The following is an 18,749-nucleotide window of genomic DNA, read 5'->3' on the forward strand; positions in this document are numbered from 1 at the left end:
GGAAGTACTTACAAAAGAGTAAACACAGGGCCGGGCGCGGTGGCTCACGCCTGTAATCCCAGCACTTTGGGAGGCCGAGACGGGCAGATCACGAGGTCAGGAGAGCGAGACCATCCTGGCTAACACGGTGAAACTCCGTCTCTACTAAAAATACAAAAAAACTAGGCGGGCGTGGTGGCGGGCGCCTGTAGTCCCAGCTACTCCGGAGGCTGAGGCAGGAGAATGGAGTGAACCCGGGAGGCGGAGCTTGCAGTGAGCCGAGATCGCGCCACTGCACTCCAGCCTGGGCGACAGAGCGAGACTCCGTCTCAAAAAAAAAAAAAAAAAAAAGTAAACACAGTTCAAGATGGAGTAAAAGTGCTATGATATCAATTGTTTAATTCTCAAAATTACTTAAAAAGACGGAGTTCTGAGTGAGTGGCCTTTTCCTAAACAAGAAGATAATGGGAAGTCAGTACTAATTTAACTTTGCCTTCATTACTCATACGCTGATTGTTTTTTGCTGAACTGAGTCTAATATGATGACATCCATCCACTGGATGGTAATTACATCTTAAATGAAATAGTGAAAATTTAAGGACTCCAAGAATGGCATGGCAGTAATTCATTCGGCATATAATTATTTTTCTTGTTTGGACTTGTTGAGTCTGATCACCTAGAAAAGAAACACAGAAACAGTTGTTGTTAAGGCACTAATATTGTTACTCTGCTCTGTCAGGTGCGTTGTAGAAGACAAGAACTCAAAGGTGGCCTGGTTGAACCGTTCTGGCATCATTTTTGCTGGACATGACAAGTGGTCTCTGGACCCACGGGTTGAGCTGGAGAAACGCCATTCTCTGGAATACAGCCTCCGAATCCAGAAGGTGGATGTCTATGATGAGGGTTCCTACACTTGCTCAGTTCAGACACAGCATGAGCCCAAGACCTCCCAAGTTTACTTGATCGTACAAGGTAAGGAAAGTGTGGGATAGAAGGGTGGTAAGAAAGAGGTGGGAGTTGCAGAAAAATAATGTACAAAATATTTGCAGAACCCTTTCTGAAAAGAAATATTCCCAAAGATACCATTGGACTTAAGTGTTGATTTTCTGTCTAAAAAGAGACTTAAAATGAGAGGACCAAAAACAATATGGAGAGTGTACTCCGTTACTGAGGCCAGTAACATTAGTGAGAATGTTTTCACCTAGCCCTGAGTGTGAAAACCCACAGCAAAAGCCACAGCTCTTGGAACAATGTAAATCAGGGATACCAGAACACACAGAATGCTTAGAGCCATATGAAGTACACTTTTCCACCCTATTAGGTACCAGATGCTCTGTTGAGTTTAAGAAAGTTTGGGTTTATCTGTCCTCACCCTGAAGATTATCACTAATTATCTCTTTTGTGATAGCAAAGTTCTTCTGGAAAAATAAAATTTTCCAGCAGACTTATGTTTTCAGCTGTTCGGGTTTCTATGTGGTTTGTATCTCTACTTAATGACAAGTTACTGGTGACCAAATCCAGTGACCAGGATCTGCAAAGTAATTGGGGACAATTTGCTTCTAGATTGGGGGTTCCAAGGGCACATCTGAGTCATAGTTTTACAGGATAAGAACCTTAAATGGCATTCACATACCCCCAAACTATTGCTGTGTTGGGTTTCTTTTCCCGTAATTGCAGAATGAGAACAAAACTGATCAGCTGCACAATTTTATTGCAAGTGAAGTCCAGCCACCAGCGGTTTCAATGTATCTATCAGGAAAGATCTAAGCACTAACAAACATTAGGGCTGTGTTCACGTATTCTTGATTTATAATTTTATGTAAATGTAATGCAAATTAGGCATGGCCCTAGGGCTCCTGTCAAGGTTCTGATGCAGTCAGTGGTGTGGCAAAGTTTGACTGTAGCTTCTATTAATGTGTTATGGAATTGATTATTGCAGTGTTTAAATTATTGCTGTCCCAACTCCTCTGATTAATAGATTGAAACTGGAATAAAATACATCAGAGACTGCCTGGTGCAGGGGTGCTTTAGTCATGTGACCTCTATTTTGGTTCGTTTGCAATGGCTGATAGCTTCATTTTATTGCTTGTAAAAGGCATGTCTACTAGCTTGCAAAGTTCCAATCACAGTCAAACCATAGGATGCTTTTCTTGTAGCTTAGTAGAGAGTATTTAAGCTCCATTACAAGAGAGACACCAGGGTATGGATCTTAGGCAACCTATTTACATTTGTAAACAAAATAGAAATACGTAAATATGCCAATGGGTTAATTTACCAACTCCCTCAAAACAAATACAAGCACACATTTATTCACACACACACATATCAAAACAAAAGAAAAAATTCTACTAAATTCAATGGCAGAAGGAGGAGAGAGAACTAGTTTACTTAGGACCCCTTAGAACAGATTTTACCTGCTGACCAGTTATTGAGATTATCTCGTGATTTTTCTTCTTTGATTTTTGATGTAAGATTGTTTATTCATATATTTCTTTATAATGGGTTATGCTTGAAAAAAAACTGCTTGATTATATTATGATATTTCTACACAATTTTAGTAGCTTTATGGCCTTTGATGTCACTAAAAAGCCACTAGAGACCATAACTAAAAATTGTGTATTGTCCTATACTGAATACATTTGACAATCTGAGCACTATATCCCTTGGTTTCTAGATGAGCAAACAGAAGTTAAATTTAGGTTATACTTGCTTAAGGTCACAAGACAGTTCAGAGAATAGTTGAGTGCCAAGCAGATCTGGAAATCGAAAGCACTTTCCACTGGAATGGAGTTTTTGGGTTTTTTTTTTTTGAGGGGGGGCATGATTTTAAAGACTAATTTAAGGATTCATAGTTAAGAATTTATATTTAAGTCTGAACTCTTAGCACCAAATGCCCATTGTTCCTCTTTTTTTTTTTTTTTTCTTATTTATCTTTTTACTCTTAAGATACAAACATGAGCATCTCACAAGGGTTAAAACTAAAATTATGTTAGATACTACTGCATGTACCTTCCTGACATGGCAGTGCAAATGAAATTAAATTTAACTTAAGGGATGGAGAAGTGCCAAGTACTGTTTATCTACTATCTCATTTAATTCTAATAATACTACTTTTAGGTAGATGTTTACCCCTTTATTTTATATATATGCAAAAGTTTAAAGTTCAGAGACAGGAAGGAGCCTGCCAAAGGCTCTCTGTTGGCTTAGGACAGGGTTTCAAACCTGTTTGTCTGATTCAAGATATTATTGTATTTTATTCTCAGCCACATTGTTTTGACAGAAAAAATCAACAACAAAGCTTGTACTTACAAGGGGGATAAAGAAAGCATGGTCTCCTCCTTAAGCCTGAGTCGCCAAGGGAACTTTTTGGACAATTACATACATATTAGATAATTTGATCTCAAGCACCAGATGGCTGAATCACTTCTCCTTGGGGCATTCAGCCTTGTGGCTATCAGAGGTTCCATCCATTCACACTGTTCCCATTTATTTCTATTCCATTATTCAACCCTATACAGTTGTCACCACATCAAAGATATTACTTGTAGGAATGGCTGACCTCTCCCTTTTCCCTAACCTCACAGCACCTTTCTTTAGACTCTAAGATACTTTTGGTTTTTTACATCCTGCCATGATCCCCCTCCATGGTTTCTGCAAATTCAGTTCAACTAATCGTTATGTAAATACTGTATTCCTTCTCATTACACAATGGTGAAGCCACCTTGAGCTCAAAGGTGCTACAAGATATCACTAAAGAATAGCAGTTTAGAAGGTGGGTTCTGCAGAGTTGCATTGCTTGATTCAAATCTGCTTTCATTCTTGCTATTTAAATACACTTTGGGGGTAAACCACTTAATTTCTCTGCGGTTCAGCTTTGTCATATGAAAAATATATATAAAACTAACATTTTAAGTCCTCCTAAATTTATCGTAAGGATTAAATTAGATGATCTATGTAAACCTCTAGTCCAGTGTCTGGAGATCATGTTTTCTCACCCACTAGGTTGATGATGATGTTGATAACAATGCTGTTGGCCGGGCGCGGTGGCTCAAACCTGTAATCCCAGCACTTTGGGAGGCCGAGACGGGTGGATCACGAGGTCAGGAGATCGAGACCATCCTGGCTAACATGGTGAAACCCCGTCTCTACTAAAAAATACAAAAAACTAGCCGGGCGAGGTGTTGGGCGCCTGTAGTCCCAGTTACTCGGGAGGCTGAGGCGGGAGAATGGCGTGAACCCAGGAGGCGGAGCTTGCTGTGAGCTGAGATCCGGCCACTGCACTCCAGCCTGGGCGACAGAGCGAGACTCCGTCTCAAAACAAAACAAAACAAAACAAAAAAAAAAAACAATGCTGTTGATGATGATGACGAATACCATGATGTTGCTGGTACTTCAATACCTCCATAAAGCTCACTCCTGTCCTGGGGTGTTGCCCAGAATCTAACATATGCTTTCACTCGTTGCCTATTATCCTTGCAGTAGGCTCTTTCAGTTTTTGTTTTGGGTGCCTCTAGCCCATTTTTTCAGCTGTCCTTTTCCTTAGCATCCAGTCTCCAGCTTTACTTCCTTCAGATTCTAGAGAGCTTCTTTTTTAAAAATTTATTTTAGGTTTGAAGGTACATAGATAAACACATGTCAGAGGGGTTTATTGAACATACTGTTACATCACCCAGGTATTAAGCTCAGTACCCAATAGTTATCTTTTCTTATCCTCTCTCTCCTCTCACCCTCCACCCTCAAATAAACCTGTGTCTGTTATTTCCTTCTATGTGTTCATAAGTTCTTACCATTTAGCTCTCACTTATAAGTGAGAACATGTAGTATTTGGTTTTCTGTTCCTATATTAGTTTACTAAGGATGATAGCCTACAGCCCCACCTATGTTCCCACAAAAGACATGGTCCTGTTCTTTTTTATGGCTGCATAATATTTCATGTTGTACATATATCACATGTTCTTTATCCAGTCTGTCATTGATAGGCATTTAGTTTGATTCCATGTTTTTGCTATTGTGAACAGTGCTGCAATGAACATTTGCAGAATTCTACCATATAGAGCTTCTTAAACTAGCATTTCTAGGTGTGGTTCTTGTATAGCCTGCAGCAAAGTTAACATTTTGGTTTTAAATGCAGATTCTGGATAACCACATCCAGAACAATGGAATTAGAATTTCTAAAACTGGGACTTAAACTTCTAAATCATTATGCTTTGCAGGTGATTCAGATGCACACACACAAAAAATCAAGAACTACTACTCTAAGGATCTAAGCAATCAGTGAGAGGGATGTACTGCTCCCTACCTGCTTATTTTCTTGTATGACATTGAATCAAATTATCTATAAAACTCTACAGAGCAGGTACTAGAGCCTTATAATAGTAAATAATATAAAATATCTGTGGACTCATCAAAAACATAGATTAATCTCATGTGCTTGAGCCCTGGGAATACTGGCTCCAAAAACTAGGGTATTTGTTTTAAATGTTACATTAAAAACATTCATGTGTATATGAATACAAAGGAAATCCTGACATGACAATATTTTAAAAATGAGAATCTTATTTTTAAATATCCCATTCACCATACTTTACAACCCATCTTTTATCATATTTTCAATTTCCGTACTGCCTAATTGTTAAGTTGGTACAAATAACAGAGTGGTCATTTTTATGTTGAATCTTTTGCTCCCATTTTCATGCTATTCTAATTTGGTTAATGTTGTTTTCAAAATGGCCTAATCTGCAAATACTAAAATTGGAGATAATTTTTTTTAGCATTTTGAAGTTTTAAATATTTTTTCTAAATAAAGACTTAAATTTCACTGTAGTGCTAAATAGAATCCCATACATTTTTCTCAGCACTGTGATTCAAATCACACACATGGCTTGTCGGACTTTATCCATTAGTTGCCAGGAAATTTATTGCATAATTACTTTATATAAAATAATATAATTGTGAAAAAATATGAGAGTAGGACTCCTTATTAGACCAACATGCTTGGTGTGTATTTTTTAAAATCTCCACATTGAAAATGCTTCATTTCCTATATCTCATTAATCCTAGAATATCTATAAATACATAATGACTTAAAATTATAATGTCTCTAGATGCCCTGTAAATTTAATAATTGAAAACTTAAATAATAGGAAACCCAACGTCTTTTTTTTTTTTTTTTTTTTTTGAGATGGAATCTCACTCTGTCGCCAGTCTGGGGTGCAGTGGCACCATGTTGGCTCACTGCAACCTCCACTTTCTAGGTTCAAGCAATTCTCCTGCCTCTGCCTCCCAAGTAGCTGAGACTACAGGTGCGCACCACCACACCTGGCTAACTTTTAGTAGAGATGAGGTTTCATCATGTTGGCCAGGAGGGTCTCCATCTCTTGACCTTGTGATCCACCCGCCTTGGCCTCCCAAAGTGCTGGGATTATAGGCATGAACCACCACGCTGGCCCTCAATTTACACTTTTAATGATTACTCTAGAGCTTATTGTTTCTAGGATTTAAATTTTTAGAAGCAAGTTTTACAATTCTGTTAACCACTCTGAATGCTGACCAAAATCTGTTACCCAGAACTCTAAGACGGTATCTCGTTTTTCTCTCAGAATCGCTCTCCTTTCCTTCTGTTACTTTCTTCTTTCTTCCTTCACTCCCACACTTCTTCCTTCCATTTTGTAATAAATATCATGTTGCATTGATTATTCTTTCAACAACTGTACATTGCCTATAAAATTTTATTCAAAAGTTTTGCCTATAGCTCCTTTTTAAAATTTAAGGCATTCTAATAAAATAAGAATTGGAAGTCTTAGATTTGTTCTTAGTATTAATTTTGTTGACTATTGAGAATCTTAGTGATTAACTGGAATTTTCTCATTTGAATTTTATATGCTGAAGTCTACTAATTTTTCTACTCTTCAGCTTACTTTTTGAGACAGTAGGCTCTTGATTGACTGTATAATCGGTCAGGCTCAGACTTGAAAGTCTTAACTATTCACGTCAGCAACCAGACAGCTAATGAAAGGGAAGAACTGCAACTTTTTAGTTAAGATGGTTAGCAATGTTACCTCATGCAGTTTTAACTTGATATGCTTCCCTGTAGAAAGGATTTCAAGTTTTGTCTAAACCAATCCCATCCAAGCATAATTAATTACTGTCTACAAACCCTTTTTATATAGCTGTAGTCCATCTTTTAGTTATTAAATTATATAACCTGTATACATCCACATACTTTCTAATCTAAACTGCTTTTGTTCTTCTTCAAAGGAGAAAAAATAAGGGAAAAGAGAAAAAGTTATCTTAGTACCAATAGTGGCACGAGAGTTGGCTCAGGATAAAAATCTAGACTTCATGAAAGAAAAAAGAAGTTACTTGAAGACAGAGATGAACTAATATTTACCTATATTCAAATATTGAATCATTGAATCTATGAAGATTTTAATACCTTATGGGGAAAATTTTGAGAGTTATTAGGAAGATGTGGAGGTTGAGATTTATTTCTTATCGTATCTGCCTCTGCTAAATATTGTAACTACATCCAGTCTATGACAAGTTATTTTTACTTGGATTTACACAATATCATATGTGGCTAGTCACACATGATCTGGCTTTTACACAGATATTTAAACTTAAGTATTAAAATAATGATATCTACCCTTTCAAATATGTTTAAATAGTACCATAAACCACTATAAATTATCATTATCTGTACATTTATGTTTTCTACAAATTACCTTAAAAATGTACTCTTAAAAATATTAAAGGCAATTTTTTGAATTTATGTATTTAAACAGCCAAGAAAGATGACATATATATGTATATATTCAATATATAGCTATTTCTATTGTTTTCAGTTTGCTACAAATAGGCAATTTTTTTTTGACAAAACTCTTCTGTATGACATGGGTTGTCTTTATAATGTTTCCAGTCCTAGGTCTGCCTGAGTGAAAAACAAATTAAGTGTACAAAACACAATAAGGCTTCTTTCATTTTTTTTTTCTTTTTCTTTCTTTTTTTTTTTTTTTTTTTGAGATGGAGTCTCGCTCTGTTGCCTAGGCTGCAGTGCAGTGGCCTGATCTCAGCTCACCACAGCCTCCGCCTCCAGGGTTCAAGCGATTCTCCTGCCTCAGCCTCTTGAGTAGCTGGGACTACAGGCGTGCACCACCACACCCGGCTAATTTTTGTATTTTTAGTAGAGATGAGGGTTTCACTATGTTGGCCAGGCTGGTCTCAAACTCCTGACCTCATGATCCGCCTGCCTTGGCCTCCCAAAGTGCTGGGATTACAGGCGTGAGCCACCATGCCTAGCTGGCTTCTTTCATTCTTATTAGTTAAAAAGCTAGTAGGCAGGCTGAAATGTTGTGGAAGAGCAGCCCAACTTGTACCAAGGCTTGAAGAAGAAAGGATTCTGAATGAGGAAGCATCTCTGAAGGGCCAGGCCCACCCAAGAGAGCAGCTGAAGGGAAAACCACCTGGGAAAGTTGGGACCTTGGCTACATTGAAGAGAATTGAGCAAGTAAATAAAAATATTGAAGATAATGATAACCAGTTTCTTATTGTTGGAGAAGAGAGTATAAATGTGGACAGGGAGAAAGCTAACATGAGTCTTGTGCTATTGGATTGAAATTGAAGTTATTAGTGATTATTCATAAGTTTTAATAGAAGAGAGAGAGAGAGAGATGTGTACATATATTTCATAACCCTGCCCACTAAGAGGCCCTGGAGCACTGACACCCCAGTAGCAATTCATATACCTAATACTTAGCATCCTCATTTTGGTTTTAAAATATCACTATCCACTTAAAGAAAGGGTTACTTGGAGAAACAGCTGGTACCAGGACTGGGGCAAGGAAGGAACAATATAACTTGGAGCATCTCTTGGGCCAGGGAGTAAGAATGTACTCAAAAAATGACGAGTCATGTCAAAAGTACACGGAAGCCAGCTTGAGAGGGACTTTCACCAGCCAAGTATAGGACAATTGGGGTATTGAAAGAAATAACTGCAATATATTATAATTCTGATATAAATTAGACACTATTTATTAAATAAAGAGAATATAAAGCCCTTTTGTATTATAGAATGCTAATAGAAGGAATGATGGAGTTTGAAAAATATTATTTGGCAACCATCACAGAAATAATTAATTCAAGCAAGAAATATCAATGGATACTAAAACTTGCAAGTGAAAATGAAATAAGGAATAATGTTAAAGTAGCTGCCCACAAAATATTTGTTAAATACAAAGAAAGAAAAGACTAATTAAAAAAGTAGTACAACCTACCTGACACAATATTAATCAAGTGATCGAAGTTAACACTACTAGTAATGGACAAATTGGCATCATTTGCCAAAAGATAAGAGGCAATGAGCTAAACACACATCACTTCTGTGAAATATTTCCCAGAACCTGAGTCTAATAATAAGAAGACATTGGACACACCCAAATTAAAGAACATTCTATAGAAAGACTGGCCTCTAATCTTCATAAATGTCTAGGTTATAAAAGTCAAGAGAGACTGAAGAACTGACCAAGATTGAAGGAGATAAGAGAGCAATGACAACTGGGTGTACTATGTGACCTTTTTGCTAGACAAGGCATGATGCAGCAATTGACAAAACTTGAGTCTGTGGGTGAAGGATACATAGGAACTATCTGTATTATTCTTATAACTTTTCTATAAACTTGAAATTATTTCAGAGTGAAAGTGAAACACAATAATACTTAAGGCAATAATACTTAAGGCAGGTATTAGGATTAAAAGCTTGCGAATAAAGTAAAAAATTATATTAAATATTAAATACAGCATAATTAAGCAGGTTTTTTCAAGCATAATCCATTATAAAGAAGTGTATGAATAAAATATACTTCATTAAAAAGTCAAGGGACAAAAATCATGAGATAATCCCATGAGGAACAAAATACATAGAATATAGTTTAACTTCTATACTTTTTTTTTTTTTTTTTTTTTTGAGACGGAGTCTCGCTCTACCGCCCAGGCTGGAGTGCAGTGGCCGGATCTCAGCTCACTGCAAGCTCCGCCTCCCGGGTTCACGCCATTCTCCTGCCTCAGCCTCCCGAGTAGTTGGGACTACAGGCGCCTGCCACCGCGCCCGGCTAGTTTTTTGTATTTTTTAGTAGAGACGGGGTTTCACCGTGTTAGCCAGGATGGTCTCGATCTCCTGACCTCGTGATCCACCCGTCTCGGCCTCCCAAAGTGCTGGGATTACAGGCTTGAGCCACCGCGCCCGGCCAACTTCTATTCTTGATGTGTTTAAAATACTCTGAAATTAGGCCGGGCGCGGTGGCTCAAGCCTGTAATCCCAGCACTTTGGGAGGCCGAGGCGGGTGGATCACGAGGTCAGGAGATCGAGACTATCCTGGCTAACATGGTGAAACCCCGTCTCTACTAAAAATACAAAAAACTAGCCGGGCGTGGTGGCGGGCACCTGTAGTCTCAGCTACTTGGGAGGCTGAGGCGGGAGAATGGCGTGAACCCGGGAGGCGGAGCTTGCAGTGAGCCGAGATCACGCCACTGCACTCCAGCCTGGGAGACACAGCGAGACTCCGTCTCAAAAAAAAAAATAAAATAAAATAAAATAAAATACTCTGAAATTTAGTGAGCTAAGTATAGAGGATTTATTTCTTAACATGAAAAAGATGGGTAATTAAAGTCAGAACTAATGCAAGCATACCAACAATCATTATTATTACTTAACATTATATAGTTATTTATATAGGGGCTATAGTCAGTGCAATGAAACAAGGTAATAAAATACCATGGTTTAAATATGGGAAAAGAGGAAATAAATTTGTCAATATTTTCAGCTAATATGATTAACTAGAAAAACACATAAATTAGTTAGCAAATATCTTAACAATATTTAACAATACAAATATATTAACAATACTAATAAATAAATTAATTTGTATTAACAATACTAACAGTAGTTTGATAATTTGTGCATTTATCTGAAGAAATATATTAAATCATTAGTTTATATAGTTATAAAAAAACATGAAATATATTAAAAATGGTCATTCAAAAAGCTGCAAAAATATAAGAACATTTAAGAATAAATTAAACAAAGTAGAGAACATAAATGCAAAAATTAAAAGGATGAAAGAACACACTTTTTTGTTTGTTTGCTTGCTTGGGTATTTTTTGCTGTTGTTTACATTAGAACGAAATAATTCTTGAATGGCAACTAAAATAATATTAAAGATGTAAAGATGTTTAAAATGAAAATATAATGATCGCCAAGGTAAACTGAATTTTTTATGTACCTAAAAATTACTTTGGGGATTTTAAAATTGAAATTACACCAAATTCATCAAATTAATTATGAAGAATGGGCAGGCATAAATAACCAACTTTAAAGAATAATTATTGGCCAGGCACGGTGGTTCATGCCTGTAATCCCAGCACTTTGGGAGGCCGAAGCGGGTGGATCACGAAGTCATGAGATCCAGATCATCCTGGCTAAAACAGTGAAACCCCGTCTCTACTAAAAATACAAAAAATTAGCCGGGCCTGGTGGTGGGCTCCTGTAGTCCCAGCTACTCGGGAGGCTGAGGCAGGAGAATGGTGTGAACCTGGGAGGCAGAGGTTGCAGTGAGCTGAGACTGCGCCACTGCACTCCAGCCTGGGTGACAGAGCAAGACTCTGTCTCAAAAAAAATCCAAGCATATATATATATGTTATTTTATTGGGAAGAAAGACTTCTACAGCTAGAAAACTACATCTGCAAAACATATTTAAAAACCATAAAGTCAGTGGATCTAAATGAAAGGCTCAAAACTCTACAGCATATGGTCATGTCAAATATGATGTAGATTTAACATAATGGAGAAAGTGTGATTATTTAACAAAATGTTTTGAATGAATTAATTTTTTTAAAAGTTGTATTTTTACTAAACAGCCATGTATGAAAATTAACACCAGATCTCTTAAAGATTTAAAAGTAAAAAGTGAAGAAAAAGGCTAGAATTATCCATAAATATGTCTCTCCAATGAAGTGTGGAAGGCTGTCTTAGCATAAAAGTAAATGAAAAGTATAGAAAACAAATTTGGCTAAACATATATAAATATATAAAATTCAAAGACGCTATAGGCTGGATGCGGTGACTCACACTTGTAATGCCAATACTTTGGGAGGCTGAGGCAGGCGGATCACCTGAGGTCAGGAGTTCGAGACCAGCCTGGCCAATACGGTGAAACCCCATCTTTACTAAAAATACAAAAATTAGCTGGGTGTGGTGGCATGGGCCTGTAGTCCCAGCTACTTGGGAGGCTAAGGCAGGAGATCACTTGAACCCAGGAAGCAGAGGTTTGCAGTGAGCAGAGATTGTGCCACTGCACTCCAGCCTGGGTGACAGAGCGAGACTCCATCTCAAAAAAAAAGCAATACTCCTTGAGAAGAGCAACTCTAAGACACATAATTGTCAGATTCACCAAAGTTGAATCCAAGGAAAAAATGTTAAGGGCAGCCAGAGAGAAAGGTCGGGTTACACACAAAGGGAAGCCCATCAGACGAACAGCAGATCTCTCAGCAGAAACTCTCCAAGCCAGAAGAGAGTGGGGGCCAATATTCAACATTCTTAAAGAAAAGAATTTTAAACCCAGAATTTCATATCCAGCCAAACTAAGTTTCATAAGTGAACAAGAAATAACATCCTTTACAGATAAGCAAATGCTTAGAGATTTTGTCACCACCAGGCCTGCCCTACAAGAGATCCTGAGGAAGCACTAAACGTGGAAAGGAACAACAGGTACCAGCGATTGCAAAAACATGTCAAAATGTAAAGTCCATCAATGCTAGGAAGAAACAGCATCAACTAGTGAGCAAAATAACCAGCTAATATCATAATGACAGGATCAAGTTCACACATAACAAAATTAACCTTAAATGTAAATGAACTAAATGGTCCAATTAAAAGACACAGACTGGCGAATTGGATAAAGAGTCAAGACTCATCAGTTTGCTGTATTCAGGAGACCCATCTCACATGCAGAGACACACATAGGCTCAAAATAAAGGGATGGAGGAAGTTCTACCAAGCAAATGGAAAACAAAAAAAGCAGGCGTTGCAATCCTAGTCTCTGATAAAACAGACTCTAAACCAAAAGAGACAAAGAAGGCCATTAAATAATGGTAAAGGGATCAATTCATCAGGAAGAGCTAACTATCATAAATATATATGTACCCAATACAGGAGCACCCAGATTCATGAAGCAAGTCCTTAGAGACTTACAAAGAGACTTAGACTCCCATACAATAATAATGGGTGACTTTAACACCCCACTGTCAACATTAGACAGATCAACAAGACAGAAAGTTAACAAGGATATCCAGGAATTGAACTCAACTCTGCACCGAGCAGACTTAATAGACATCTACAGAACTCTCCACCCCAAATCAACAGAGTATACATTCTTCTCAGCACCACATCACACTTATTCCAAAATTGACAATGTAGTTGGAAGTAAAGCACTCCTCAGCAAATGTAAAAGAACAGATATTATAACAAACTGTCTCTCAGATCACAGTGCAATCAAACTAGAACTCAGGACTAAGAAACTCAATCAAAACCACTCAACTACATGGAGACTGAACAACTTGCTCCTGAATAACTACTGGGTACATAACGAAATGAAGGCAGAAATAAAGATGTTCTTTGAAACCAATGAGAACAAAGATACAACATACCAGAATCTCTGGGACACATTTAAAGCAGTGTGTAGAGGGAAATTTATAGCACTAAATGCCCACAAGAGAAAGCAGGAAAGATCTAAAATTGACACCCTAACATCACAATTAAAAGAACTAGAGAAGTAAGAGCAAACACATTCAAAAGCTAGCAGAAGGCAAGAAATAACTAAGATCAGAGCAGAACTGAAGGAGATAGAGACACAAAAAAACCATCCAAAAAATCAATGAATCCAGGAGCTGATTTTTTGAAAAAATCAACAAAATGGATAGACCACTAGCAAGACTAATAAAGAAGAAAAGAGAGGAGAATCAAATAGATGCAATAAAAAATGATAAAGGGGATATCACCACCGACCCCACAGAAATACAAATTACCATTAGAGAATACTATAAATGCCTCTATGCAAATAAACTAGAAAACCTAGAAGAAATGGATAATTTCCTGGACACTTACACTCTCCCAAGACTAAACGAAGAAGAAGTTGAATCCTTGAATAGACCAATAGCAGGCTCTGAAATTGAGGCAATAATTAATAGCCTACCAACCAAAAAAAGTCCAGGACCAGACGGATTCACAGCCGAATTCTATCAGAGGTACAAGGAGGAGTTGGTACCACTCCTTCTGAAACTATTCCAATCAATGGGAAAAGAGGGAATCCTCCCTAACTCATTTTATGAGGCCAACATCATCCTGATACCAAAGCCTGGCAGAGATACAACAATAAAAGAGAATTTTAGACCAATATCCCTGATGAACATCGATGCAAAAATCCTCAGTAAAATACTGGCAAACCGAATCCAGCAGCACATCAAAAAGCTTATCCACCATGATCAAGTGGGCTTCATCCCTGGGATGCAAGGCTAGTTCAACATACACAAATCAATAAACGTAATCCAGCACATAAACAGAACCAAAGACAAGAACCACATGATTATCTCAACAGATGCAGAAAAGGCCTTTGACAAAATTCAACAGCCCTTCATGCTAAAAGCTCTCAATAAATTCGGTATTGATGAAACGTATCTCAAAATAATAAGAGCTATTTATGACAGACCCATAGCCAATATCATACCGAATGGGCAAAAACTGGAAGCATTCCCTTTGAAAACTGGCACAAGACAGGGATGCCCTCTCTCACCACTCCTATTCAACATTGTGTTGGAAGTTCTGGCTAGGGCAATCAGGCAAGAGAAAGAAATAAAGATTATTCAATTAGGAAAAGAGGAAGTCAAATTGTCCTTGTTTGCAGATGACATGATTGTATATTTAGAAAACCCCATTGTCTCAGCCCCAAATCTCCTTAAGCTGATAAGAAACTTCAGGAAAGTCTCAGGATACAAATTTAATGTGCAAAAATCACAAGCATTCTTATACACCAGTAACAGACAAACAGAGATCCAAATCATGAATGAACTCCCATTCACAATAGCTTCAAAGAGAATAAAATACCTAGGAATCCAACTTACAAGGAATGTAAAGGATCTCTTCAAGGAGAACTACAAACCACTGCTCAGTGAAATAAAAGAGGACACAAACAAATGGAAGAACATACCATGCTCATGGATAGGAAGAATCAATATCATGAAAATGGCCATACTGCCCAAGGTAATTTAGAGATTCAATGCCATCCCCATTAAACTATCAATGACTTTCTTCACAGAATTGGAAAAAACTGCTTTAAAGTTCATATGGAACCAAAAAAGACCCCGCATTGCCAAGACAATCTTAAGCCAAAAGAACAAAGCTGGAGGCATCACGCTACCTGACTTCAAACTATACTACAAGGCTACAGTAACCAAAACAGCATGGTACTGGTATCAAAACAGAGATATAGACCAATGGAACAGAACAGAGCCCTCAGAAATAATACCACACATCTACAGCCATCTGATCTTTGACAAATCTGACAAAAACAAGAAATGGGGAAAGGATTCCCTATTTAATAAATGGTGCTGGGAAAATTGGCTAGCCATAAGTAGAAAGCTGAAACTGGATCCTTTCCTTACTCCTTATACAAAAATTAATTCAAGATGGATTAGAGACTTAAATGTTAGACCTAAAACCATAAAAACCCTAGAAGAAAACCTAGGTAGTACCATTCAGGACATAGGCATGGGCAAAGACTTCATGTCTAAAACACCAAAAGCAACGGCAGCAAAAGCCAAAATTGACAAATGGCATCTAATTAAACGAAAGAGCTTCTGCACAGCAAAAGACACTACCATCAGAGTGAACAGGCAACCTACAGAATGGGAGAAAAGTTTTGCAATCTACTCATCTGACAAAGGGCTAATATCCGGAACCTATAAAGAACTCAATCAAATTTACAAGAAAAAAAAAACAACCCCATCAAAAAGTGGGCAAAGGATATGAACAGACACTTCTCAAAAGGAGACATTCATATAGCCAACAGACACATGAAAAAATGCTCATCATCACTGGCCATCAGAGAAATGCAAATCAAAACCACAATAAGATACCATCTCACACCAGTTAGAATGGCAATCATTAAAAAATCAGGAAACAACAGGTGCTGGAGAGGATGTGGAGAAATAGGAACACTTTTACACTGTTGGTGGGACTGTAAACTAGTTCAACCATTGTGGAAAACAGTGTGGTGATTCCTCAAGGATCTAGAACTAGAAATACGATTTGACACAGCCATCCCATTGCTGGGGATATACCCAAAGGATTGGAAGTCATCCTGCTATAAAGACACATACACATGTATGTGTATTGCGGTACTATTCACAATAGCAAAGACTTGGAATCAACCCAAATGTCCATCAGTGACAGACTGGATTCAGAAAATGTGGCACATATGCACCACGGAATACTATGCAGCCATAAAAATGGATGATTCGTGTCCTTTGTAGGGACATGGATGCAGCTGGAAACCATCATTCTCAGCAAACTATCACAAGAACAGAAAACCAAATACCGCGTGTTTCACTCATAGGTGGGAACTGAACAATGAGATCACCTGGACACGGAAAGGGGAACATCACACACCAGGTCCTATTGTGGTGAGGGGGTAGTGGGGAGGGATAGCATTAGGAGATATACCTAATGTAAATGACGAGTTAATGGGTGCAGCACACCAACATGGCACATGTATACATATGTAACAAACCTGCATGTGGTGCACGTGTACCCTAGAACTTAAAGTATAATAAAAAATAAATAAATAAATAAATAAATAAATTTTTAAAAAGCGATAAAGTGATTTAAAAACAAAATAAAAAACCAGGTAAGCTTTAATGCCATTGGTATATGAATAGATTCCAGCAGAGTAATGAAGACAATTTAAAAAAAAAAATGAATAAAGGCTAAGTGTTGTGGCTCACGCCTGTAATCCCAGCACTTCGGGAAGCCAAGGCAGGCAGATCACGAGGTCAGGAGGTCAAGACCAGTCTGGCAAACATAGTGAAACCCCGTATCTACTAAAAATACAAAAAATTAGTCAAGCCTGGTGGCATGTGCCTGTAGTTCCAGCTACTTGGGAGGCTGAGGTAGGAGAATTGCTTGAACCCTAGAGATCACTGCACTCCAGTCTGGGCGACAGAGCAAGAATCTGTCACAAAAAGCAAAAAAAAAAGAAGAAGAAGAAGAAGAAAAAGAAAAAAAGGCTGGGCACGGAGGCTTATGCCTGTAATACCAACACTTTGGGAGCCAAGGTGGGCGGATCACCAGAGGTCGAGAGTTCAAGACCAGCTTGACCAACATGGAGAAACCCTGTGTCTCTATTAAAAATACAAAATTAGCCAGATGTGGTGGTGCATGCCCATAATCCCAGCTACTCGGGAGGCTGAGAATTGCTTCAATCTGGGTAGTGGAGGTTGCAGTGAGCCGAAATTGCACCATTGCACTCCAACCTGGGCAACAAGAGTGAAACTCTGTCTAAACAAACAAACAAAAAAAGAATAAAGGAAATATGAGTAAACTTTGTCAAAGACATAAATTGCCAATTTACAAAAGAACACATGGCAATAACAAACATGGAAAATTATTAAAACCTCACTAATAATCAAGGAAATGCAAAGTAAAACAGCAATAAATTGTTATTTTTAAAACTAGTAATACTAGGAAAGGGTTAACAAAATGAGGATGGCCAGAGTTGACAAGTTAGTAGGAAAACTGACACTTTTATATCTCCCTGTTGAGAGTATAAATTAATGGAAACTTTCCCTAGGGTAATGTAGGGATATCTATCAGCGTTTTAAAATATATTTGCATCATTTGACCCAATAATTCCACTTCCATGTGTATAGAAATAAAACCATCTGAAATACAAAACGGTTTTGGGCAAAGTGGTCATTACAGAATTATTTTTTTTTAATTATGGAAAATGTCATAAATATTCAGAATTAGGAATTGGGAAGTTAAATTAAGGTCATTTCATGAGAAATACTATTATAATGAACATTATAATGGTTTCCCAGCATTCAAACCTCTTCCCTGTTTGGGAGGATTTTCCTCCTTGTCAATATGGTTGGGAGGCAGACATTACCACCCACATAAATGCTGAAATAAATCCAGGCATCCTCAAAACTGAGGCCTCAGTATGAGATCCAGGCTTTAAGATTCCAGTGCACCTACCCCAGACTTAGAATTTTTAATAGATATTGTTGATAGAAGGAACTCAAAACCAAGGAGAATTTATTCAGGTATTTGGTGGCACTTGTACCAGTGAGCTTATATGGAAGTGGTTGTATCATTGATGTTTCAGTAAGGCCTGGATCCGGGGCCATGTTGGTGGTGGTGAGAGCTATGTCATTCTTATTCAGATTCAATAGCAGTCATGCCCTCTTTATATGATTTTTGGCATAATTCTTATTTTAGACTCTTCCCAGTGATGTGGGTTGCAATGATTTCCTTTTCTACCTAAGACAGCCAAAGATTTTTTTTCTATTTTTTTCAAATAAAAACAATGAGTTATACAACTAAGTATATGTAACTATCATGTTTTATGAGACATTTTAATAAATGATAAAAAATATTTGCAATATATGGTTAAATTAAGTGGTAGTATGTCTCAGCCCAAAAGTTTCTTTTTTTTTTTTTTTT

The 18,749-nt window shown here is 37.6% G+C and overlaps 1 protein-coding gene across 2 annotated transcripts in view; it reads left to right on the plus strand.

Moving 5' to 3' along the window:
* LSAM (limbic system associated membrane protein) overlaps positions 1 to 18,749 on the plus strand; it is a 656,583-nt gene that overhangs the window by 360,475 nt on the left and 277,359 nt on the right. For both annotated transcript variants that reach the window (XM_011722233.2, XM_011722234.2), the window contains exon 2: positions 719 to 951. In XM_011722233.2, coding sequence (XP_011720535.1) covers positions 719 to 951 — 233 coding nt within the window. The remainder of the gene's footprint in view (positions 1 to 718; positions 952 to 18,749) is intronic.

Source organism: Macaca nemestrina, chromosome 2 (assembly GCF_043159975.1).
Source record: "Macaca nemestrina isolate mMacNem1 chromosome 2, mMacNem.hap1, whole genome shotgun sequence".
NCBI lineage: Eukaryota > Metazoa > Chordata > Mammalia > Primates > Cercopithecidae > Macaca > Macaca nemestrina.